Source organism: Parasteatoda tepidariorum, chromosome X1 (assembly GCF_043381705.1).
Source record: "Parasteatoda tepidariorum isolate YZ-2023 chromosome X1, CAS_Ptep_4.0, whole genome shotgun sequence".
Classification (NCBI taxonomy): domain Eukaryota; kingdom Metazoa; phylum Arthropoda; class Arachnida; order Araneae; family Theridiidae; genus Parasteatoda; species Parasteatoda tepidariorum.
In genome coordinates this window covers 54,587,296-54,613,165 of record NC_092214.1, presented here as the reverse complement: position 1 = coordinate 54,613,165, position 25,870 = coordinate 54,587,296, and the positions used below count along the sequence as shown (strand labels likewise).

The 25,870-nt window shown below is 28.2% G+C and overlaps 1 protein-coding gene across 1 annotated transcript; it reads left to right on the top strand.

The window, feature by feature from the left end:
• The first annotated feature begins 377 nt into the window (after positions 1 to 377).
• On the top strand, positions 378 to 23,949 carry LOC107450087 (matrix metalloproteinase-14). Its single transcript, XM_043042132.2, has 11 exons — positions 378 to 642; positions 6,151 to 6,277; positions 9,923 to 10,030; positions 11,211 to 11,314; positions 13,276 to 13,480; positions 14,131 to 14,289; positions 14,523 to 14,669; positions 17,429 to 17,565; positions 19,112 to 19,253; positions 21,012 to 21,193; positions 22,382 to 23,949. Exons 1-11 carry the CDS (start codon positions 550 to 552, stop codon positions 22,460 to 22,462), a joined length of 1,485 nt encoding a protein of 494 aa, XP_042898066.1. The 5' UTR covers positions 378 to 549; the 3' UTR covers positions 22,463 to 23,949.
• Positions 23,950 to 25,870: the final 1,921 nt, after the last annotated feature.

The window sequence follows — 25,870 nt, the reverse complement described above, 5'->3', positions numbered from 1 at the left end:
TGTCTTTGTTACCTAGTCTACACTTTTAAGCTTGACATTTTTGCTACCACTTCTCATAAAGTTTTTATAGATAAAGGTGTAGAAATATATTTCCTTTTTCTTCATTAAAAATTAATAAATCATTAATTAATGATAATAGTAATAAATAATAATAATAAATAATAATACACTTTTGAACCAAAACAAATCTACAAATTAAGAACTTCCTCGAAAACACAGAAATTATCAATATGTTTTTTTTTTTCTTCATGTTTTATTGTGAAACTTTTATTATTCATCCATAATTTGCTAATTAATTATTTTGTGAGTAACTGGAATATCAAATAGTAGCTACGCCACCTAGTATCCCCTTGTTGAAGGAAATGATTAAATCACGTGAGTCTAAGTGATGTTGCCTCCAGAAATTTATCAAAAAGTTTATAGCGAAGAAAGATTTCAGACTGATATCAGAAAGCGAAGCGAGAAGCGCATCAACGAACAGGATTTTAAATAGCGTCCTTTTACAATGTTTATTTCATTTGCTGGGAGATGATTATCATTTAAAGAACGATGCGATATAGCATAAGCGTTACTATAATTTGTGTATTCTGTTTAGTGATTATTTCGCAACCATTTCCAGTTACGGAAGAAATAAGAGCGGCGGTGAGTGAATTATCATATTTAGTAATAAATATGTTATAAGTTAATTGAAAAACAAATCAATTATATTTAACTCGTGATTATTAATTTAACCATAAATATAGAAAGGATTTTTTTTAAGGAATGGGTTGATATTTATTTATTGATGAGTAATTTTTTTTTTACAATTTTCTAACATAATTCTAGTTGAAAAGGAAGGAATATATATATCATGATGGATTTTTTTTCTATCTGATTTTTTTTCTATCTAAAACTATCGAGCATTTTGGCGTTCCCATAGCATCAGTAACACGGTAAATTTCACCATATTCTGGTAGTTTTGACCATACCTTTTTTCTTAGTGTAGTATATTTTAAAACAATATTAAGAACTTAGTGAAAATGAGGAATAGTAAATGAACAAAAATATGTATGCAAACGCGTGACATTTTGCTTTTAGTAGTAAAGTTTTATATTAACATAAATATTATCGAAAGAGTTTTCAATAAAATTTTATATCGCTGTTTTGTAACAAAAATTAAGGGTTTCTTTTCTATTGCTAAAAGTAAATTCGAACGAATTTTTATGCTCCTTTTATTTTTATTTTCCTAGCATACTTTCACTTATATAACTTTAAAAAAAATTTCCTTAATTGTATAGACTTGAACGATTTTCTGTCTTAGACAAGTACATAATAAATTCCGTCTATAAACAATTTGACTATTTGTTTTTTAACTGAAATGCAAACCAAAGTTTTTCTTAGTTTCTGCAGATGTGAAACGTAATAATGATTTAGACTACTAAAGTACATATATTTTACAAAACAGTTTTGTAACGTGGGATACTAAAAATAGAAACAAAAGAGCGAATGTTTGAAATTTTTTTTTTCATTTTCGGTGATGGTGTGAAAAAAAATACTTTTTAAAAAGTATTATCAAATACTGAGATTTTGAAACCAATAGACAGTTTTCAAACAATGATAAATGATCCTGACGAATTGGATAAATCATGTTCTAGAAATATTATCGGAAAATGAAAATACGCTGTTTTGGTTCAATTGCATCTTATAGCTTGCATAAAAATGATGTAGGTTTATGCGGAGCATGCTTGAAAAAATTAAGAATAAGGAATGAAGTTCTAAATATGGAGGTATAAGGAATAAATAAAGAACTAAGAATTTTTAAAACGTAAAGAATGATAGTTTTACTTTTATTATTATATTTTTGATGTTATCAGAACAATAATAGATTAATAAATTTTCTGAATCAGGATATAATTAATAGCTGAGTGCATAATTTTCAAAAATGTAATCTATAAATTTCAGAAAGAGAGAAAATACGCGCAAAACTTAGCGATAAAGATTTCTTTTAAACTATTAAAAATGATTGAGGTCATAATTTGTGTTTACAAAAATAAGAAAAGTTAAAAGTAGTAATAAAAAAATTGTAGATTCAAAATTTTAAAAACACGCACTTTTATCTGGTTTGCTGTTAACATTATTGACCCCATCTTAAGGTCAATCAAGATGAACACGTCTTTGGTTTTTCCCCAAAAGGTTATCTTGATTGATATTTTTGGGAAAACCCTGAACATTTTTTCCATGTCTTATATTTCATATAGCTAATCAGCATCGTGTAAGGTGCTTTCAGATAGACTTAATATCATAACTTAAATGTTTTTATTGTGCGTTTCAATTTTATTTTGCGGATCTACATTGCGTCGTAAAAAATAAAAAAAAAGGAGCACCCTGAATAACTTTTGATCTAATGATCCCCACGTTCTAGGACTCATTCTTAACGGTTCAAGGGAGTGACTTCAAATATGTTAATTAACTAGTGCAGACGATATTTTAAGATTTGAAATCAGATAAAAAACGTATTTTCTCTGAGTTAACATACCTTTTTCTCAACGGATTTGGATTCCTGCCACCCAAAATATAGGGGGTAGCCGTATTTTGGGAAATATGGTCACACTAGTTTGCTCAGGTGAGAGATCCAAAGTTTGGACTCCTTAATGTTAATTTTACTTTTTGCGTATTTCGCCATATCTCGATAACTTCTTAAGCGAATTGAAAAAATTTTGCACACAGTTTTAAAATTTGTTTATCCAAAGATAATTTCATGCAAAAAATAACTTTTAGTAAATATTTAGTATTTTTTATTATTTTATTTAATAATAGTCGAAAAAAGTTTGAATTGTAAGGTATGCAACTTTTTGCCTCACTTTAAAGAATGCAATTTAAATAGCAAAGCACAAAATTTGAGCGATATCGGTCGAATAGTTTTTGGGAAAATTTCTTAAATTTGATTTCTTAGAAACTGTTTGACCGATTTTGCTCAAATTTGGGATTCGCCACGCAAAATTAAAAAAATTAAATACTTCGAAGTTATGTAAAAATTGTATACCTTAAGAGTGAAAATTTTTCTCGACTATTTTAAATAAAATAATAAATAAATACCAAAATTTATTTTTTACATGGAATCATCTTTAAATAATCAAATTTTATAATTGTGGGCAAAACATTTTTATTTCACTTAAAAATTTCTCGCGACATTGCGAAATATGCAAAAAGGGTCCAAACTTTGGATACTCTCCTGAGTGGGACCATATTTCCTACATTTCCGCTTCCCCCCATATTTTGGCTGTCAGAAATCTAAAATAAAAGATATGTTTATTCAGAGAAAGTACGTTTTTGTGTCTGATTTCGTAATTAAAAAAACCGTCGTTAATTGGCATATTTGAGGTTACCCCCTCGTACCATTAAGATTGAGTCCTAGAACGTAAAGATCCGATCATTAGTTAAAAATTTATTCAGGGTAGTCCGCTTTTTTTATTTTGTTTCTTTGTTGGCGACTGTAAAAAAGTTTTGTGTACCTGAACACCGAAAATGGGGGGAACTACTTTACCCCAAAGTGATGTTCTACAACTACATTATGAACTAAGAATAGTTCTTCGTATAGTGAACCACGAAAAATGTTCTTTTACACTACTTGGTGTGAAGAAACTGCCATCGTTTTTGATATTCAGTAAAAATAAAATGCATTATTACAATAAGATAAATACACATACTATTCAGTAAAGTTATTTTTACGATATAATATAAAGTTAGAATTATTAATTTAGAATGCATATTTACACTAATTCTTAAAATAAAATGAGTTGGTAAACCATCCATACGCGTACCAGAGAGAATATTAAGAAGAATTTGAACTAGGCTTAATAGAGCAGGAGCGAATAGAAATTATACATTATAAAATTATTTCATACAGTTTGCTTGGATTTGAAAATTTAACATACATAGCTAAAAACATATATACATACTCTGAACTGCAAACTTTAGCATCTGCAGATGATAAGCAACTTTAAAGACAGCTGCAAACCCTCCCCACTCGTTATCGATTGTAAGCAATTTCAGAGAAAATCAAAACTCGCCAACATTGGAGTTTTCGGATGTGAAAAAATTTAACATGTAGTTCAAAGGCGAGTGATCTTGGGGTTCGGTGTTTAGAGCTTTCATGTACTCTTTAAGGCTGGGATAGCTTGGTTGGTAGGGCACTGAGCCCATGTCAAAGCGGTCTTGGGTTCGATCCCAGCCGGCCGAAGACTTCCCGTGTAGTAAATGGTGACAGATGCACGTTAAATCTATCGAGTCGCAAAGTCTTCCATGTTCCCATAACAAATCAATACCTCTGGGGGTACTGATCCAGGAGTTCCCTTGTCTTCTGGATTGGTTCAAAATTACAAGGCTACGGAGTTGAACATTAGTAGTCGTAAATCCAAAATTGGACTGTTCAACGACGGATTAAATAAAATAAAATAAAGTAAAATTTACCCTTTAAATTGTAAATGAAAACGCGATTTGGTGTTAACCTTAAAAAAAGTATTCCTTCCCACAACTTTTATGATTGCTTCACATCAAATTCGGAGAGATATTACGCCACAGTTATTGCAGTGTATATTTTGAAAACACTTTTTGTAAAATAAATGAAAATACAAACGTCATGAAATATGAACTTGCCACAAAATCCCGCTTTATATTATTTTATACTTACAATTTTCTTCTAGAATTCATAATAACCTAACAGTGTTTATTGGCGGAGGAAAACAAAAAGAAAGAAATACGTCTTCCTCAGAAGTTCTGGCTTGCTTATCAGAAAATAAAATAATAAGCGCTTCCGTGTTCGGAAACAAATTCATGCATCTTTACAGTTTCTTTTTTCCTCTTTTAAATCAACTAAATCATTTTCTTTTATCATGGGAGGTTCAAATTTATTTTATTCAATAAAATGATCTTTTTTTTCAGCGGTACACCGATTAAAGAACTCCTAATCTTTCCCTAAAAAACAGCATTTAATGCTAGCGTATTAAAAAATTAGTTATAAAATAGTTAATATCTAATAACTCAGCCGTGGTGACTCAGGGGATTAAGCGTTAACCTCCCAATGAGGAGAACTGGGTTCGAATCCCAGCCACGGGTGGTCGATACGAATTCTGCACTCTGCTCGCCCCGACCAGAGTGCTAACGTAAAAATATCCTCAGTCTCAGTGGTAGACGGATCATTGGTTAGAATCTTTGTTGTCAGTCCGACCGTGAGAGGTTTTCATGGATTTCCTCTTCATTAGCAAATGCAGGCTAGTTCCCTCAAAAAAAGTCCTCCACGAAGACAATTTTCTCCCAATACTTGATCCAGGAGTTCCCTTGTCTTCTGGATTGGGTTCAAAATTACTCGAATATGGAGTTGAACATTGGTAGTCGTAAACCCATAATTGGGTTGGCTGTTCGATGACGGTTATAAAATAAAAAAATAGCCAATAACTGTTGAATTTCGAAGTTGTTCTTTTTATAAGTTCCTTTGTATTGATACTTTTTACCCAAATAACGTGGTTATGTCAGCTGCATGAAAAGAATTGTTTTTTAAATAAATCTCTTTCTTTATTATATGAGATTTGAATGCTTTTTTTTTACAGCAAAATAATCTCTTTCCAGTGATACACCAACTTTGGTGGTTTTGATTTCTTTGAAAAAGTTTCATTATATGACTTTATTGATATAATTTTTTTCACTTTCCATAACTTAGGAATCTGAATTTTTTACAGGAGTTTTTGCTAATTAATTATTCGAGCAAATTATAATTGCCATGCTACGTTAGACCACAATTTGCTTATTTATTCTTTGAGAAAATCCGACAATGCGTTTAAAATGCGTTTAAAATATACCTTTTTAAGAAAAATGTTCTTTCACCAAAAAATGTTATTCGTATCAACTATAACATATATGAAGATACAGCATGCAGTAAGTGAAAATCTTTTAGATAATTAAATTTTTCAACTTATCTAGGAAAATATATTTTAAATAACTATCATCCACAACATGGCTTATAAATATATTTTTCAAGAATAATCATCATACATGCAGCCTCTGCTTAATTTTATTGAGTTTTGGAACAATGTGTATGTAAATATTTTGTAATTTTAAAGTGACATGATTTTTTGAGACATAATCAAGACTCTAAACAAAATTTTTTTATTTCAGCTTTTCTTACAAAAATTTGGATATTTGGAAAACAGAATAGATGGCAGAACCGGCTCTCTCACTGCAGGAGATTCAATTTCAAATGCCTTAAAAGATTTCCAGCGGTTTTCTGGTCTAAACCAAACTGGTAACATCTTAAAACTCATAATATTATTAAACATTATAAGTTCCTTTCAAGCAAATATGTTTTTTTTTCCTGATTGAGCGTCAAAAATGTATTTTTGGCTTGCACATAATACAATAATGGTTATGAAAATCGTAACCATCAAATTGAAAAAATAGAGTCGTAAAAGTTATCGAAATATTGTAGCAGTGAAGATGAATAACGACGAAGTTCAAAATTCCTATTTTCGTAATTCGCAGAGTTTTTAATAGTTGTGAGCAGAGTGTGGTACAGATTCGTCGCTTAAATCAGCAATTGCTGACAGGAATCTGATTGTAATCTGATTTAAGTCAAAAATTGTAATGTTGATTCAAATCAATTGATTCAATGATTCAAATTATAAGTATTTATTTGAACAGATTTAAATTTCAATTAGTTATAGTCGCTTTAATTTAGTTCAAAAACTGCAGAATTCTATATTCCTTTTTCTCAAAGGCTATCGAGACTAAATTTATTAAATTATCATGGAGAAAATATCACAAAAACAACTTTTGACCTTTATTTTATTTCATTTATTCGATTGAATTTAAAGAATGTGATTTAATCCCATATAAGTATAAAGTAAAACAGCAATTTCTTTGTATTTTTTAAAAATATCTGTCACAAATAAAAGGTGTTAAATGCTCTAGCTTTAAAATAATTATACATACAATATAGTGCCTCATATTAGTCCAAACGATACGCATCTCTGATTTAAATCAGCTAAATAATGAAAGAAAAAAAATCACTTTTGTTTGATTCGAATTAATTTGTCGATAATACTGACGTACTGGCATTGTATATTTTTTGTCAATAAGTTAATTTACATTTTATATGCATCGAAACTCCAACTATATTTGTACTAAAAATCTCAAAATTGTGAATGTGAGACTGAGTTTAGTTAAATATTTTAATGGAATGTGAATGATTTTTTTAAAATTTAACACAAATTTTCACAATCATTCGAGAGTTGGTTACATTCTCTTTGATATTCAACGTATGCTTTAGCTGAATAAATGTTATTAAAATTTAGTATTTTTTTAAATTTGTTTCTTAATTTAAATTATAGAAACTGGAAAAAAGTGTAATTAAAATTTGTAAAAAAAATTTTAATGTTTGGTAAACAAAGGGAAGGAGAGAATGAGAGAATAGACTAGAAGATTTACAACTAGAAAAGTAAAACAAATATTTTAGAGTTTTCAAAATAGATATTATAAATTGTATTAAATTTATATTGTAAAAATTTATTAAATATGTATCATTGTGATTAAGTTAATAAATTACCTTTATGGTAATTAGTTATGAAATTTTCTGAATAAATTTTTGAATTTAATTTTCATTGGTATAATCACAAAAAATTATAGAGAACTACATGCTTCCGCCGTCATCATAAAATATCAATTAAACGTAAACTAAAGCAATAATTAAAACAAACAACATTTTAATGAGTGTTGCTGGTAATTGCTTGCATTGCTGACCTGTAGGAAAAAAATAAAGAGACTCCAAACTTAGAGCAGCAAACAGGTTTGTCAATTTCAAGGCTCGTAAGGTGAAAGCTTTTCTATGCAATGTGAATTACATCACTTATTGAATATGGATTTTTTTTAATGCAGTTCATCTCCGTTTTGTAATGAAAGCTGTATATTATTTACAATTAAGTTATATATCGTTTTTGGATAAAAACTAGTTGAATCGAATATTATTTGCGGATCCAAAAAAAAAAAAAAATGAATTTGTTATAAGTGGAAAATAATACCTCAATAAATTAATGAAACTGCTGCTTTTGATTGTAGTATTTTTCTTCAAATTTCAATCATCTGAAAGAAACTTCAAACAATTTATGACTAATGTTACATTTAGCATCAAATATTGAAGAATAATAAGCAAAAAAATTAAATACAGGTTTTCAAATACATTTGGAATTTTTATCCAAATTGCACACCCGAATAATTAGTGTTTTTACGAACCGTAACCCTCTTAAAATTCTTCGCAGAATAAAAACAGAATAGAAATTTTTTTGAATCTAGAATAGAAATGATTGTACGAAAAATATAATCTACCAAAGATTTACCACTGCAAAATTATTTAAGATTCAATGAAAAATCGTTCTGAAAAAGACTTTTGAAAAAAGTCCATATAATTTATTTTTGAAAATGCTAATTCTAATATTCAAAAGTATAAAACGAGAAAGAAGAAAAAGGAAAAATTTTATGATTGAAATTAATTTTGAGACATTTTTTTTCTGAATAAACATGAAAAGTTTTGTTTAAACAGAGGTCTTAGTACCTAATTTAAATATTGGTTAACTTTAAACTAGACTTCTCGTTGCATTTTACGCAATTTATATACATTTTAAATATACATTTTAGAAACATACTAAATTTTTTAAGTCGGTAGTTGGAAGCATACCACTTATTCTTTTTTTAGAGTCAATTTCTTAAATATCGTTCAAAAAATATTCTTTATTTCAAAAAATTCTACTTTCTTAATAACGTCTTAAAGACTTTATGGCATGTTTTTATTTCATATACGCATTTTTTAAGATAGGCGTTTTATAATCTGAAATATTTTAATTACATTTCTAACTTTCAATTTAAAAAGAACTTGGGTTAAGAATCATATTACTTACATTTTATTTAGTTTTCAGAAATTTTTGTATGCACTTAAAAATATGTTTAAAATAAGAAAAAATCCTTTTATCTAATTGTGAAATTGTTGTTTGCATTGTTGTGTTTTAAAAACTTCATTCATATGTCAAATTCAGCATAATCAAAATATAAGAATCTTAATTCCTTTAAAAAAAGTGTTGCGATTTGAGTAGTGACTTGTAAATTTAACGAAAAATAAGGATTTTTATATAATACATTCTGAGACGTTTTCAAGTTTTAACATACACTGTGAAAAATTCCGGATCAAATTATTGTATAAAGTACCTGTACATTGAGTGCATCATCCGTAAAATTCATTTTTATTGTGAAATATTATACTTCAACTTTTTTTCTGTCACATTTATTTAATGAGATCGAGTGATTCAGAGATTTTACGGTAATTATTACTGTAAAAATTGTGTTATATCTGATTTTTTGTTTCGTAACATGCTCCGGTAAAAGTAGACTTTATGGTAAAAAGTATTGGTAAATTTATACCGGAGTTTGATCCGGAAATTTTTACTGTGAAAAATTTAAGTAATATTAACGCAGAATAAAAGTGCTTGCAAAATTTTTCCTAAAATGAAACCTTTTAGATCAAAGCAGTTTTTGTCTGCCTAAAACTTAGTTTTAAAGAAGTAATATTTAAAAAAAAATATTCCATCTAGAGAAATTTAAAATTACAATAATAGTGACAAATAATACTTTATTAATTATTAAAATAATTGACATCTTGAATGTTATATTTTCTCGACGAAAGCCATAGTTCATAGCTACATTAACAAGAAGTTATATTCTGTGATTCTTTTCTTGATTGTTTACAATGTGATTTCATCAGTTTGATAATGTTTCAAAATCTTCCCCTCTTTAGCTCATCTATGTTGCGTATTCATCGTCGGCAGTTAAAATTAAACTAATTAAAAATGAACTTTGAATAAATTTCAAATTTTTTAAAAATAATTGTATATTTTTTTTGCTACAGGTGTTTTGGATAGACAAACTATCGCAATGATGAGCAAACCACGATGTGGAGTTAAGGATAGAATTGGTCATTCTGATACAACAAGAAAGAAACGATATGCTTTACAAGGTATTATATATTTCTATGATCTTAATCATGAATTCTATGTAATTCTTGTGAAAAGAATAATTTTGCATAATCTTCTTATTTTCTAAAGACAAAACGAAAGACCTGTACTTCCACCGACTACAAAAACGAGTTTTTTTTTTCCTAACATAGAACTTCCTATGCTAGCAGTTTAATTATATTATAATCCTTGCAGTATTCGTAACAATGCGAACTTGTTCATAATAATATAATGCGAACCTTAATATATAATAATAATAATGCAAACCTTAATCATTTTTTTTACATTTAAGAGGATCTTTAAAGGCAATTATAAAAATTTTATTAAGATTTGTTTTAGTAAAAGAAATACTTTTAAAATTTCAGTTATTAAGACTGAAATCATTTAATCGATTAAAATAGCTTAACAGTTTTAAAAATTACCTAGAAGTTTAGTAGCAAAAAGAATTGCTGCTCCAATGCGTCCACTTGATAAAATTCTCATGCCCTTTTTCATATGTCGACCCGATAAAGGGTCTTTTTTTTTAAGCTTCCTTCATTCCTTAGTGGCGTAACTGCCCAGGATGGGCCTTAGCCTTCTTTGGAATTTGATACCATGCAACTGTATCCTTCGCATTATTTATCCATCCAGTTGTTTTTAATGTTTTTAAATCACTATTAAGGCAATCGGTTTTGACTACCTTCTCTTTTAAGTGCTAGTTGGTATGACTATAAATACATTCTGGGGGTCCTAATGCAGTTAGTTCTAAGTAAATATACAACCCATCTTAATCTGGGTTTTTCTAAATTTTGCATTATTATATATTTTTATTGCCAGATAATCTAAAAAATCTGCTTCCAAAAAATCATCTTAGATTGATAAAATCGGAAAATCGACAAATTTCTTTCCAAATGTATACTTACGGCAGAATTTAAATGTTGGAGGGGGGGTCAAAATTTCATGTATTGCCTATCAGACCACATGGTCTTTTTACGGTACACAGTTTAGCAAGAGTAACATTTTTACAAATAAAATTTATCCAAAATTATTTGTAATAAACAACTAGTTTAAAAACTAAATTGGAAGTTAAGTGCAAAATTTGTCTCATTAGCTATCAATTACTCATTCATTTCATTTTGTCTTAATCAATTCCTCATTCATTTCAAATGTTATCATTTCATAAATTTTTATTTTGAAAATTAGGAAGCAAATGGAGAATGACACATCTTACTTATCGAATTTCCAAATACCCGTCTAGGGTAAGAAATAGAGACCAGGTGGATAAAGAATTCGAAAAAGCTTTCAAGGTAAACTAAATTAACTCTACCCTTCATTAGATACAATTTTTATAAAAATAAAATATATAAATTCAATTATGCACAACGCGAAAATAAAAAAAGGTGCACTTTGAGTAACTGTTGATCTAATGATTGAATTTTTACGCATTACGACTCAATGTTAGTGGTATGATTACATTCGATATTTTAAGTTACGAAATCAGACACAAAACGTACTTTCTTTAAATAAACATAGTTTTTTTTTCTTTTTTGACGGTTTTAGATTCTTAACGCTTGAAATAGGGAGGGGGGGTGTAGCTGCAATCTGAAAAATATGGACCAAATATTGCTTGGTCAAGAGTGTGGACAAAAATTTGGATCATTTAGTATTTTTTTTTTCTTTTTGCTACAGTGTAGTAATGTAAGCAAATATTAGGATTTCAGATTTCTATTTTTTCACCTGTGTTTTCACACAACAACCTACCTAAAAATTAATCTTCCTCAATATTTAAAAGATGCAACAATATATTTAAAAGGAAAAGTTGTAGCATTGTGAACTCAGTTTTTGCTTGTTTTATATAGTCTGCGACATTTCAATAATTTTGCGGAGTGCTGCTTAAAGCACGTGGGTTAGACGCTGCAGAACAAGCAAATAAAAGCAGCATGTAAAAATTAAGATTTTTTCGACAAAAATCAGATTCTTTTTTAAAGTGATTAATAATATGTCCAATTCATCATGATAAATCTCAATATTTCTACATGCTCCGCAGTACATGTCAATCTTCAAAATACATGCTCCAATAAGAACATCTTTTTCGAATGCATGTTCATGAAAATTTATGAATGTACCTATTACACTGAGAAATAATTTTTTTTCGTTTGGATGAGATTTTTTAAAAGATCTATTTCGCACCACTGATTTCAACTCTGCAATTGATTTCTTTCTCCAAGCTGCAGATTTTTTTTTTTTAAATGGCATTTTTAGTCTATTTTTTGTCGAAATTTACAAGTTTAAAAACGTTATAGAATACAAAACGTAATGCTAGAATCACGTAAATGCTAGAATAAACCTCTAAGGGAGTCAGAGCATATCATCAGGATTAAAATGGCATGGGAACCCTTGTCCGAAAAAGTCATCATGCACCACTAGGGGTTCTTCCCTAATATGAACTGCTTCTTTGTGTACTTTTGAACAAGTCATAATAGGGGAAGCGGACCTAGTCAAGCCCAATGACATTTTCTTGCATGGATTTCTGTGCAATTTACTCTTGATCCTGATGCCCTAAGAGTATTTACAAATATTAACAAGTAAGCCTTAACAAGTGTTTGTATAATGCAGCAAATATTTATTCCCCAGTGTATATTAATCTGTAAGGAAAGAAACATTAACGTCGTAATATCTACATCAAAACTTCCATAATAAGTATAAATCAAGTGAAAGAAGTATTAGTAATCAAAAAATATTAGACACGAACAAGCAGTGATCGAATTAATGAAGAAAAATTTTATTAAGAAAGGAGTATTATTATCAGAAAAAGTAAGAATTTTCATCGAATGCATGCCCTTCTACTTGTTTTTTTATAATTAAATTTAGTAACTACTAAGCCTAATCAAATATAATTCATTTTCTTTTTTTTTCTCGCCTTTTTGATGCATTCCATCTGGCAATTTGATAATTTTTGCTACCTTTGAGTGGCGACTCATCAGTTTCTGATAAATAAATAAATAATTATACCCCGATAGGCATGTATGGATAAAAAGTTGCATTTAATTAGTGTCAAAGCTATTAAATTGTATTTCCCGTGGGGCATGTATTTTTTAAAAAATTGCATGCTGCATTTCATTTGGATTTATCATATTATTAACTTTTACTAAAGTATTATTATTAATGTATCATTAACTTTTACTAATAATTATTAGCATGTTTTATTAATAAACTATATTTAAATCACCAAGATGAATATTAAATGAGATTGTTTTAAATGTTTTAGGTGTGGAGTGATGTTGCACCGCTTTCCTTCAGAGAACGAAAGAGAGGTCGAGTTGATATTGATATTCGATTTGAAAGAAGAGAGCATGGAGATAAGGATGCTTTCGATGGTCCGGGTAATACATTAGCTCATGCATTTTTTCCACAATATGGAGGAAATGCTCATTTCGATGATGAAGAAGAATGGACTATCGATGAAAGTTCAGGTATCGATTGATTTTTAACTTTTTAGTTTGCATTGGGCACTTGGACATATTCTTAGTTTCTAAGGGAATGATAGGAATAAATGTTCATCTTATTAAGTTCACGCAACTTTTGTTATGCTTTCGGTAGAAAATTCGCATCACAATTTATGCTAACTTTTTTAAAACATTTTTTAAATAATTAAAAATTTTTGAAAAACGTTTTCAAGCAATATTTTTGAAGTTATATTTAACCACTCTCTGTGAAACTTTATTTTCGAAGGGAAAAATGGCAGTGAAAGATTTTGAGAAGTAAAATCCAAATAATTTCTCAATTATTGAGTGTGCCAAAAAAAAAAAAAAAAAANAAAAAAAAAAAAAAAAAAAAAAAAAAAAAAAAAAAAAAAAGAGAACAGACTCTTTTTAGAAATTTGCATCCTTCAGTTAGACTCAAAATTATAAAGACATTCATGCATTTTAATTGTCTTAGGATAGTTAATTTTTATTTCGAAATGCCTCTGCCGTAAAGGAATGCATCTAGAGAAGAAAATTTAGATTTATTCTATCAAGTTCTTATTATATGTATATATATATATATATATATATAATACCCATAATACAGAAATAGTTATTTCTTTACTCTCTTTAAATACGTGTATTATGTTGTTAAACAGGTACCGATATATTCCAAGTAGCAGCACACGAATTTGGTCATTCTCTGGGTCTTGCACATACGGATGAACTAAATGCAATTATGACTCCTCATTACAAAGGGTATGATCCTTCATTTGAAATTGATATCGATGATATAAAGGCAATTCAAGCTCTATATGGTAAGATAATTTTTTATTTGTTAAACAGCAATAAAACTCTAACTCTAAACATTTTGTTTGAAATTATTAAGACAGGGTAAGGTTGATGTTTGAAAAAATTAATTCATTCTTTAAAAACTCTTTACATAAACTTAAACTAAAACTCTTAACTCTTAAAAAAACTTAAATACATAAATAATCACAAGTTTTAAATAGTGGATCACAAAAGAATGAAAATGACTGCATTTTTGTAGGTTCAAGAGGAGGTCCTGCACTACCTGCACCTGAAGAGGAACATTCTGACCCATCACCTGATACCAATGATGCTCCAGATGTATGTCAAGATGGTACAATAGATGCTGCTACACGAACACAGAACGGAAATAGTTACCTTTTTAAGGGTAATTTTTTTTGCACAAATGTGAATTAGCATGAAAAAACATAAAAACATATGACTACATAACAGGAAAAATTTTAATATTTTAAAATAAATCCGAAAATACATAACACATGCTTTTAAATTATTTTAAAGTGATAAAAAATGAATAAAAGAAAAATGGATTAATTTTATAAATATGTAATGTGAGATTATTGCGTTATGTTTTTTCATGTGTATGAAACAATTTTCAGAGCGCAAAAAAAGAAAAGAAAAACGAGCAACCCTAAATAACTTTTGATCTAATGATCAGATCTTCACGTTCTCAGATTCATTCTCAGTGGTTTGGAGGGGTGACCTCAAATATGCTAATTAATTAGTGCAGACTATATTTTAAGTTACAAAATCAGACACAAAAACGTACTTTCTCTGAATAAATATTTATTTTTCGACCGATTTGGATTTCTGAACCCTAAAATATAGGGGGTAGCGGATATCAGGGAACTATGGTTCCCATAGTTTGGTCAGGAGAGTGGTCTAAAGTTTGGACCCCTTAATGTTAAGTTTACTTTTAGCGTATTTCTCCATGTCTGGAGAATTTTTTAAACGAATTTAAGAAACTTTTGCACACACCTATAAAATTCGTTTAATCCAAAGATAATTCTATGCAAAAAATAGATTTTAGTATGTATTTATTATTTTTTATTATGTTATTCAATAACTGTCGGAAAAAAATTTGAATTGCAAAGTTTACAATTTTTTACATCTTTTTAACACTAGAAAGACTGAAAACCTAAATTGTCCAAAAGCAGTCAAAATGTCTGCATTGTGAAAGAATAACTAATGTATAAAGAAATTTGTTTAAAATGAATTTTTAACATTTTTGATATTATTTTCAGTTATAAAACAAGTTATTAGTAAATATTAACAATAAAAAAATTATGTGTTGTACAAAAAGTCACAAAATTCTAAGAAACTGTGTCATCATTGTTTTTCTAATTGAAATTAAAAAGCAGTCAAAATGACTTCCTCGGGCAATCTAGTGTTAAAGTATGTAATTTTACATGGCAAAATATTAAATTTGAGCAAAAACAGTTGAAAAGTTCTTGAGAAATTGAATTTTAAAGAAACGACTTCTTAAAAATTTTATTTCTCAGGAATAAGTTTTTAATATCTTAAATATATATCTTAAATATATATTTTAAATTTAGTTTCTTAAGATCTTAAATATTTATCTTAAATATAGTTTTTAATATCTTAAATATAATATTATCTTAATTATAGTGGTCTTATGATGGAGTGTTAAAAAAATTATAAGACCGCAGCAATTTTTGTGGCTTTAATTATAAGTGCTTTAAATTTTCCAAAATTGAATTAAGATAATGAAAATGAATGAAGAACAAAATACATGCATGTAATTTTTAAAAGATATATTTAGATATGAATATTTTGTCACCAATTTCAAAACTTTTCCCCCTGAAATGACTGTTATAATATTATAAGACCACCAGTTAAAATAAACTTTACTACAAAACTAAAAGGATGCTTTTTCATCATTTTTCTGACTAACTTCGAAGATGCGAATTTTAATCGACTGAATCAAGTTTTCAAGTTAAGTTTTAGGAATTTTGTGCCATTCACCCATGATAGTTTCTTTCAGGTCGTATATAGAATCATATGGGTGATTATATGCATAGTGGTGATTATATTCATTCGCAAGAGCTCCCCAGACCATATACCGAGTCACAACCCATTTGTCTATAGTAGAAATCACGAGATTCTATTCGCAAATCATCCCAGTATTAATTATTATCATCTGGGCCATCGAAATTAAACTTCTTTTCAGCGAAAAAAAAAACTTTTTTCCACATAGCATCCCATATCATGATCTCTTTTGCCCACTTTAGACTCTCTTCTTTATGATGCTTTAACAGCCTTGGATATCTTTTTAATTTTCGAAGAATAATTGAAATTTCATCTCTAAGTGCACTAGATAATTGTATGGGAGTTTATTCTACTTATTTGCTGAGTTATTTTGCGAGTAAACGAGTTCTGTGTCATTGCAAGCAATTTATTTATTTTCTCAAGATGATAATTTATGTTTCCTACTAGATCTTTTATATTTTCCAATGAACCTCCTTTAGTTTAAACAGAATGAACGGCAGTTTTAGAACGCTTAATTAATTTACATACTTTATGTTCCGACTTTGCAGAGCCTTTAAAAAACCAAATTGTTCGAACTTCTTATTCAGATAATTATTTTCCGCGAAGCATTGTGATTTTTCAATAAATAAATTTAACTTTGTTTTTCAATAAATAAAATTAACTATTGTTTGCGTTTTCCGCGATACAAAGTTAAACTTAAAATACGATTTTCAAAGAAAAAGTAAAAAAGATTTTGAAACTGAAACAATTTTGAAAAAAGAAATAGGTGGTCTTATACTAATGTAACACCTAGATTTTAAAAAATCATTTGCTGTATGAAACTAACTTTTATTTATTTGATGAAATATAACTTATTTTAGTATCTTTACTGTTTTAAAATTATTGATTGTATGTATAAAAATTAGTGATATATGAAGTGATATATAATAATATAACAAATAATTTCGTAACACACTGCTAGCAAGAGTTAGTGAGTTACGCAAAATGTAAGACATATTTTAGGATATGCTTTGCAGGAAATATGAATACTAATTTTGCCTTACATTACAGAACAACTTGTAGTTAGAGAATAAGATTTATGAGAGCATTTTTACAAGTATCAAATTTTATGAAATATAGGTGATTTTTATTGGAGAATTCTCGATCACAAAATAGCTGATGGATATCCCCGAAAAATTAAGGACGACTGGAATGGTCTTGATGGAAATTTAGATGCTTCTTTAACGTGGTCAAATGGGATGACCTACTTCTTTAAGGTATGATTAAAACAAATTAAAAATGTATGCATACATGGTAGTCAAAGGTGTAATGGTAGGTCAACACAAACGTAAATGTTATGAGATGTAGCAACTAATGCGTATTAAATATTTTCCCGTCTTTTTGGTAAGATTAAAGTAGTTTATGCCTGCCTAGTAATAATGCTTAATAGTGCACTATAAATATTCTGAATCAAATTACGGTATAAAGTACCAGAGCTTTGGGTATATCATCCGTAAAATTAATTTTTACCTTAAAATATTACACTGTAATTTTTACAATAACATTTATTATTTATACAATTAAAGTGATTCAAAGATTTTACTGTGATTATTGCTAAAAAAATAAAGGTAAATCAATTTTTTTCTACCGTAATATGTTTCGGTTAAAATGGATTAAAAAGTATCGGAACCCAAGGTGCTGGTAGTTTGATTCGAAAGTTTTTACAGTGTGCAATTAGTACAAAAGATTAAGTCCTTTTTATTTGTGAATTAATCCCAGAAAGAGAAATCTACTATTTAGCTACTTACATAAAATTATACGTTAGTGCTTCTCAACCATTTCATACTTAAGATCCTAGGGTAACTTAACAAATTATTGATACACTACTTGTACTTAAATAGATAAAAAATCTGTACAGGCCGAGGTCAGATTAAATAAGACGAATATTTTATTTGCATATTAAAGTAAAAAAGAAAGTAGTAAACGTAAAATAAACAAATATGAAATATAATATTTACTGTCGAATTTCCTCTAACATATAATTTGGAGAAAATAGTCTTATCGCAATTTTTTCTTAAAAGGAACTCATTAAGAGGCATCAATTGATATGATATTCCTAACAGTGTACGATAACATTTCCAGGTCAAGAGTTGCTATTCAGTTCTCTTTTCTTTTGATATACCCTACGACGATTATGAAATGAAATAAAAATATTAATGCGAGAGCGTGGTAGCTCAGAGGATAGAGCACTTGTCTCCCAATGAGGTGACCCAGAATCGAATCTGAGCGGTGGCTGGTTAATACGAATTCTTGCTCCTGGCTCACACCGACTACAGTGCTGATCTAAAATATTCTCAGTTGTAGACGGATCATTTGTTAGAATTCCATTATCGTCAGGCTAACCATGGGAGGTTTCTGTGGTTTATCTCTTCGTGTAATGCAAATACTGGTTCGTACCCTCAAAAAGTCTTCTACAAAGGCTAGTTTTCTCCAATGCTTGATCCAGGAGTCTTCTGGATTGGGTTCAAAACTACAAGGCTACAAAAATGAAAATTGATAGCCGTCAACTCAGAATTGGGTCGGCTGTTCAATACCGATTTTAAAATAAAATATTTATGGGACACCCAGTATATATTTATTGAATTTAGATCCTAAAGTAAAAGTTTCCAGAAATTGTATCAATTTCAATCATTTTTGAATGCACAAGATGTTTCAAATTGAACAGCCTATGCTATGCTGTTTTATGTTTGATGCATAAGTATGATTTACAGAATTCTACATTTCTTTATTCATTAATTACGCTTTAACATTTTTAACTTACAGGGAAGATGGTATTGGAAATTTAAAAACAAAGAAATGGAACCTGGTTATCCCAGAAGAATATCACAAGGATTTGAAGGAATACCAGATAAAATAGATGCTGCTTTTGTATGGGGTAATAATGGTAAAACATATTTTTTCAAAGGTTAGTGATTTTTTTCCTTATACATTTATAAAACGATGAATGTTTGAACATAATTATAATGCTCATTTTGCAATTATGTGTGAATTATAAAATCGAAGCAAAGTGTATTATGTAATGTATTAAATTTACAAATATGTATATGGTGAACTAACCAGCGAAGGAACACTTAAGCTTCTCTTGCCTTTTAAAAAATCATATTAATTTCAAAGTTCGTAATTTTAGTTAAATGACTGTGTCAGCATATTTGTTACTAATTGCAAATCATGTAAAAAAATTGTAGAGAGCTTACATAATATTGTTTTAAAGTTTTGGAGGTTCAAATAACAAGTAGTAGGAAGACCAAGTGAAGGAGCAGCTCTTACCAGTGAATGAACACCCAGTAAAGGAACACTTAATTTTGGTTATTTTTTAATGCTCTTTATGAATTTATAAGCCATACAAATATTTAAAAACAAGCCTATTCTTGAAATTATAACATATAAATACTTGGAAAATGTTAACTTTTTTTTGTAATCATGAATTGAAAATTAAAGTGTCAACATATTAACACATACTGTTCATTCACTGGGAAATCTATGCCCAGTAAAGGAACATGCCTGTTCCCTCACTGGTTAGAAGTTGTTTTTCGTATTTTTAACATACTTTTGATGCGGAACATCACTAAAGGTACAAGAAAATTAAAGTTTATCTTTTATTTTCATTAACTTAGAAAAAAAACCAGTAAAGGAACACTTGTTCCTTCACTGGTTTTTCATCGTTTGGTGATCCAGTGAATAAACACCCCCTTATCTCAGTACTTTATTATGCTATGATGCTTAAAAAAAATAAAACGTAACTTCAATAACTATATTTTGAATTCTCTTTTTCACAGTGAGAAAAATAAAACTATTACATGCAATTAATTCCACTTCAAACATATAAATACAAACACTCACCTTATAATTTTTTCAAAGAAACAAGGTGTTGCAGAGATAATAACAAATTCAAAAATTTTTCCAGAGAAGTCTATTTGACCAGGTAATCCAAAACATTGCTAGATGACTTCCTATTGTTTGGCAGCAAGCTATTGTTACCAATCAATCTATAGAAAAATCTTTCGAATTCTTATTTTTAATCAATATATATGAAATGTTCCTTCACTGGGTAGTGTTCCTTCACTGGTTGATTTACCCTACATGTATACTAAAATAATGCATATAAGAATGTCACTAGCAGAAGGCAGTTAATCCATCATTTTATTTATTTATTTGGGCCCTTGCATGCCCAGCTACACTGTGAAAACTGTGGTGTAATATCTCTCCGAATTAAATGCGCAACAACCCCAAAAATTGTGTGAAGGAGCACTTTTTTTCAAGTTAACACTAAATCAAGCTTACGTAATGGTGTATGAAAGTGGAATGGTGTATGAACACCTACAATCCAAAAAGTTAACTTCAAGATCACGCACATTTGCACCATATGTTAAATATTTTCCCTTCCGTCGAATCTATTTTACCGTAAAATTTCATATCGTAGTTTTTACAGTAATATCTATTTAATTGCAATGATTCAGTGATTTTACCGATAGTATTACTGTAAAAATAACGGTATTCCGCCACCTCTTCATGGAATTTTTTTTCACAAAAGCATCGATATTTATCTAATAAAAAATCTAATATCTGTGCAAGTGTTTTAAAATGAAAGCTGTTATACTTCAAGCAAAATTCTTAGAAATTTGTTTTTTTTTCTTTAAGAGTACTAATTTTAAATTTTTATTAGGAGATAAATATTGGCGATTTGATAGTAACAGTGATCCTCCGGTAAGTGGTAAATATCCTCAACCAATAAGCAAATGGACTGGCCTGCCGAATAATCTTGAAGCTGCATTTCAGTTTGAAAATGGAAAATCCTATTTCTTTAAAGGGGACAGATATTATAGATTCGATGATAACACATTCAATGTGAGTTTGAAATTTATCTCATTAATTAAAGGTTCATTTCCTATTGAAATAATATAACAGACGCATAAAAATTAGCATGACTGTTAGTTTCTAACTGAGAATTTAAACACTGCTTTATTAAGGGATGATTGAAATTATTTTGTGTGGGCGAACTATGGAAGAAATTTTTTTTGTAATTTTAGAATTATAATTGAATGTAATTTTAGAATAATAATAGAATATGTACTTTGAGAATATCAATAAAATGCAATCTTACAATAATAATAGAATACTGTCACAGAATAATAATAGAATGTAATTTTAGAATAATAATAAAATGTAAATTTATAAAAATAACAAATTAATGATAGAAATCAAGAAAAGTATAATTAAAACATATTTGATACTTTTTAATCATTGTGAAAAAGCTGGAAAAAAATTATATTTGTGTTCTATGTAGCAGAGCCATATAGAAACTATCTGTATAATATTTAGACGTCTTTAGAATAGCTATTTTCAAATTTAGCTCTTTCAATTGAAATAATGTTTTTACTGAAAGTTAAATGTTATTTATATAATTAGTTTTTTCTGTGATGAAAATAATAAAAATGAAATTTATTCTAATTTCATCTCAAAGTTTATGTTCCTGATAACCTATTATAGAATAACAATAGAATATGCAATTTGAGAATATCAATAGAATGCAATCTTGAAATAATAATAAAATGCTATCTTAGAATAATAATAGAATGTAATTTTAGAATAATAATGGAATGTAAATTTATAAAAATAACAAATTAATAATAGAAATCAAGAAAAGGGTAATTAAAACATATTTGATACTTTTTTATCATTGTGAAAAAGCTGGAAAAAAATTTTATTTGTGTTCTACATAGCAGAGCCAAATAGAAACTATCTGTATAATACGTAGACGCCTTTAGAATAGTCATTTTCAAATTTAGCTCTTTCAATTGAAATAATGTTTTTACTGAAAGTTAATTATTATTTATATAAATATTTTTTTCTGTAATAAAAAAATAAAAATAAAATGTATTCTAATTTCATCTCAAAGTTTATGTTCCTGATAACCTATTCTAGACAACTGATATTTGACTCACAATAATCATGGTTAGATAAACGTATTTTTCTAGGCAAATTTTTTGTTGAAATAGAAGGAAAGTTAATCTAATATATTTCATGTTTTTACAGATTGATGCAGAAGATCCACCGTATCCACGATTAACATCCGTTTGGTGGTTTTTCTGTAAACCAATACCACAAGAAACATAATTAACATCACAAGTACAGATGCTGCGATACATTTTGAAGCCTTGGTATAAGAATGACATAAGACATAAATTTATGATTAGTCTATAGTTCATCAAGAAAAGAAATTACACAACTTTTGATGTGATTAACAAAATTTCAGCTAGTCAAATCATTATTTCATGTAACTTCAGGTGATTCATATGGACAAGATGAAGAAATCAAGAATCACTTTTTATTTATTTGCAGAAATAAGCACTGCATCTGAAACCGTTTAAAGGTTGTAGGAATAAATTTCTTGAATTTTTATTTCAATCTTTTGTCCGATCATTCAAAAAAGTTGACATAAGCGTGGTATATTTAAAGACTCATAGACTAAACTGTTAAAATAAATAAACTGAAAATTACAATAAAGTAACCGGCAGCAGATTGTGTATATCCATTTAACGGTAAAATTAGGAGCATTTCTTTACCTGAACTGTTTTTGAAACGTTTACAACTGGTATGGTTTAAAAAAAAACATAAATACAAAATTATACTGTTCTGTATCCATTTACAACTAGCATGGTTTCAAAACTGTAGAATTGAAATTTAACTGGAGATTAGAGTAAAGTTATGTAATGGACATTGGAGTTAGGTTGTGGTTGAGTTGTGTTTTGTCAAAACCGAGGAATGTAACTTTATAAGTATATCTGGTGGTGCCATCTATCATGAGAGATGAGAAGTACTATACTTTTTTTGCTCTGCTGTTCTGTGTTGCTGACATGCGAGAGTAAGAATTTCGTAGTTTAATAGTCCATCACCAGTCGGAAAGTGTAGCATACTGGAAATTCTTCATGAGTTGTAAGAATAGAAGAAATATTTAAGCTAACTACGCTGAGATCTGAACCTCTGTTCAGCTGGTCATGAAATTTACAGATTTGCCCTCTCGGCTATAATATGTACCCAGCTGCAAGAAACTAAGTGATTCATAAGGTGGGCCTATGTTGGCGTGGGAAGCATTTTGGCTTCTTAACCGTATTAAAACAGTCAATAAACGATTTTTCTCACAACTTACAGTTCGAATACCATATTTTTCTGGTCATTTAGCTGTTTCGATTAAATATGGTAAAGAAATAATTTGATATATTGTTATTTGACCATTTTTTCCGAGAAAGCTATGACAGTGTAAAGCTGAAAATGACATTGGTTCTTAAAATTGTTTTTCATAATTTTACTTGCTTTAAAAAAAATAATAACTTTACTTGGCATGGAACTTGCAGAAGTAAAGGAAGCAACAAACAGGTTTTATCCCACCTTTCTCAGTACTGATACTTCAAATTTCAGTAGTGATTCAGTTTTTAACTTAAATATTAATTTGCTACCACTGATGTGTATATTTTTTTAATCCAATGTTTGTTAAACATAACATTTTTGAACTATATTTTCAGTTGTGTTATAAAATGTGCTATAATAAGGTTTGTTAGCAAAACTTTGCTCTTCAAAATAAAAACAGAAAGGAATAGGGTGAATTTTTTTGCACTGATTTTCTATATAAAGAAGGTTCGAAAAGTATCGGGCATTTATTTTTTACCTTTACATGTCCACCAGGGTATAATACTTAAATTGAAACTCTCTATAATACATATTATGCACCTCTCAAATTTTGATGAGAATGGCGTATTAATGGCACCAAAAACTGGAGAAAAAAAGAGATTCCGTAGTATTTGAAAAGGCTTAAAAGTAATTGACTTTAATTTGATTAATAAGAATTTAGTGTACAAAATCAGTTCATTCTTTTTGATTTCTCTAGTGATGATTATTTTTATCAAAAAATGCTTACCCCACCGACTGTGCATAGGAATACCATTAAAATGAAAATTTATAGCATCGCTTTAAAGTAACTGAACAAAGCAATGATGTATGTTTAAAAAAAACACTAATTTCATATATTTCCAATAAATATTAAATGCATATATAATACTCTAATGAATAATGAGCAAAAAAAAAACAAAGCAAAAAAAGGATCACCTAAAATAATTTCTGTTTTAATGATCAGATTTTCGCCCACCAGAAACTAATTTTTAAAGGTTTGAAGGATTGACTTCAGATATGCTAAATAGTTAGAGCTAAATATTCACTGAAATTCGAAAAAACGTACTTTCAAAACGCTTCTAAAATGTACCTTCTATAAATAAACATATCTTTATTTTGAATGATTCGGATTGTTCACTATCGAAAAAAGGGGTATTCGCAATTTGAAAAGTTGTGGTTCCAATAGTGTTGCCAGAAGTGCGATAAAAAGTTTGGATCCGTTAATTTTAAATTAATTTTTTGTGTATTTTGCTACAAGTTAGAAATTTTTTAAGTGAATACTTTTTGTCCTCAATTATAAAACACGTTCATTTAAAGATTATTCCACGTAAAAATAATTTATAATACTTGCTAATTATCTTTTATTACTTAATTTAGTAATTGTTTAAAAAAAATTTGAATTGTAAACTCTGAAAATTTCCATTTTGTTTTTAAACCCCACAATTTTAATTCGCAAAAGGAAAATTTAAATGAAATTAGTCTTGTATTCTTAGGAAATAAAAATTCAAAAATAAGACTTTTTTAAAAACATTTTTTTAATTCAAAAACCATTTAACCGATTTATTTCAAACTTTACAGTTTGTCTTTAGAAATTACGAAGTGTGAAAATGACAGGAAAATTTGTAAATCATGCAAATTGAAATTTTTCAAACATTATTGTATTAAATTAGAAAAATAATAATACAATAAAAAAGGCGTGCGTGTATGTTTTCGGAGAAAGTACGTGTTTGAGCCTGATTTCGTAAAGGAATTAATAATTAACACTATTGGATTAACATAATTGAAATCTGTGTTTCAAATTACTGAGAATAATATTTATAGTTCGTCAAAATTCGTATGTTTTATTGTGAATTGAAACCGATTTTAATTAGAAATTTTATAAAATACATAGATGCTAGTAAATTAAATTCATTAGAAAAAGTCTAAATTTGAAAACTTTTCTTGAAAAAATCCCTTCGCTAAAAAAAAACAAAAGCTCAAATTATTTTTTCTTATAAGGTGCTGCCATCTAAAAGAGGAAATGAGCATTTTAAACAAATCAGATATTAAAGAATTTATACATTTTTAATTAATAGTGATAATTATTTTAATTAATCAAAGCTTAATTAATGAAAATAAATAAAGTAATTAAAATAAAATCTTTAATTAGTTTAAGTAATTAAAGATTAGTATTTTTTTAACCCATTCACAATTCAATTTTTTCCTGAATTTTTCTGTCTCAAAGAAAAAAATAACATGAGTTTTTTTTACTAAAACATTTTCGTGGATTCTCTACAATCCTAATAACGGTAATAAAAAAATAAAAAATAAATATAAAAATGAATATAAAATAAAAAAATAATGAAAAATTTCAATACG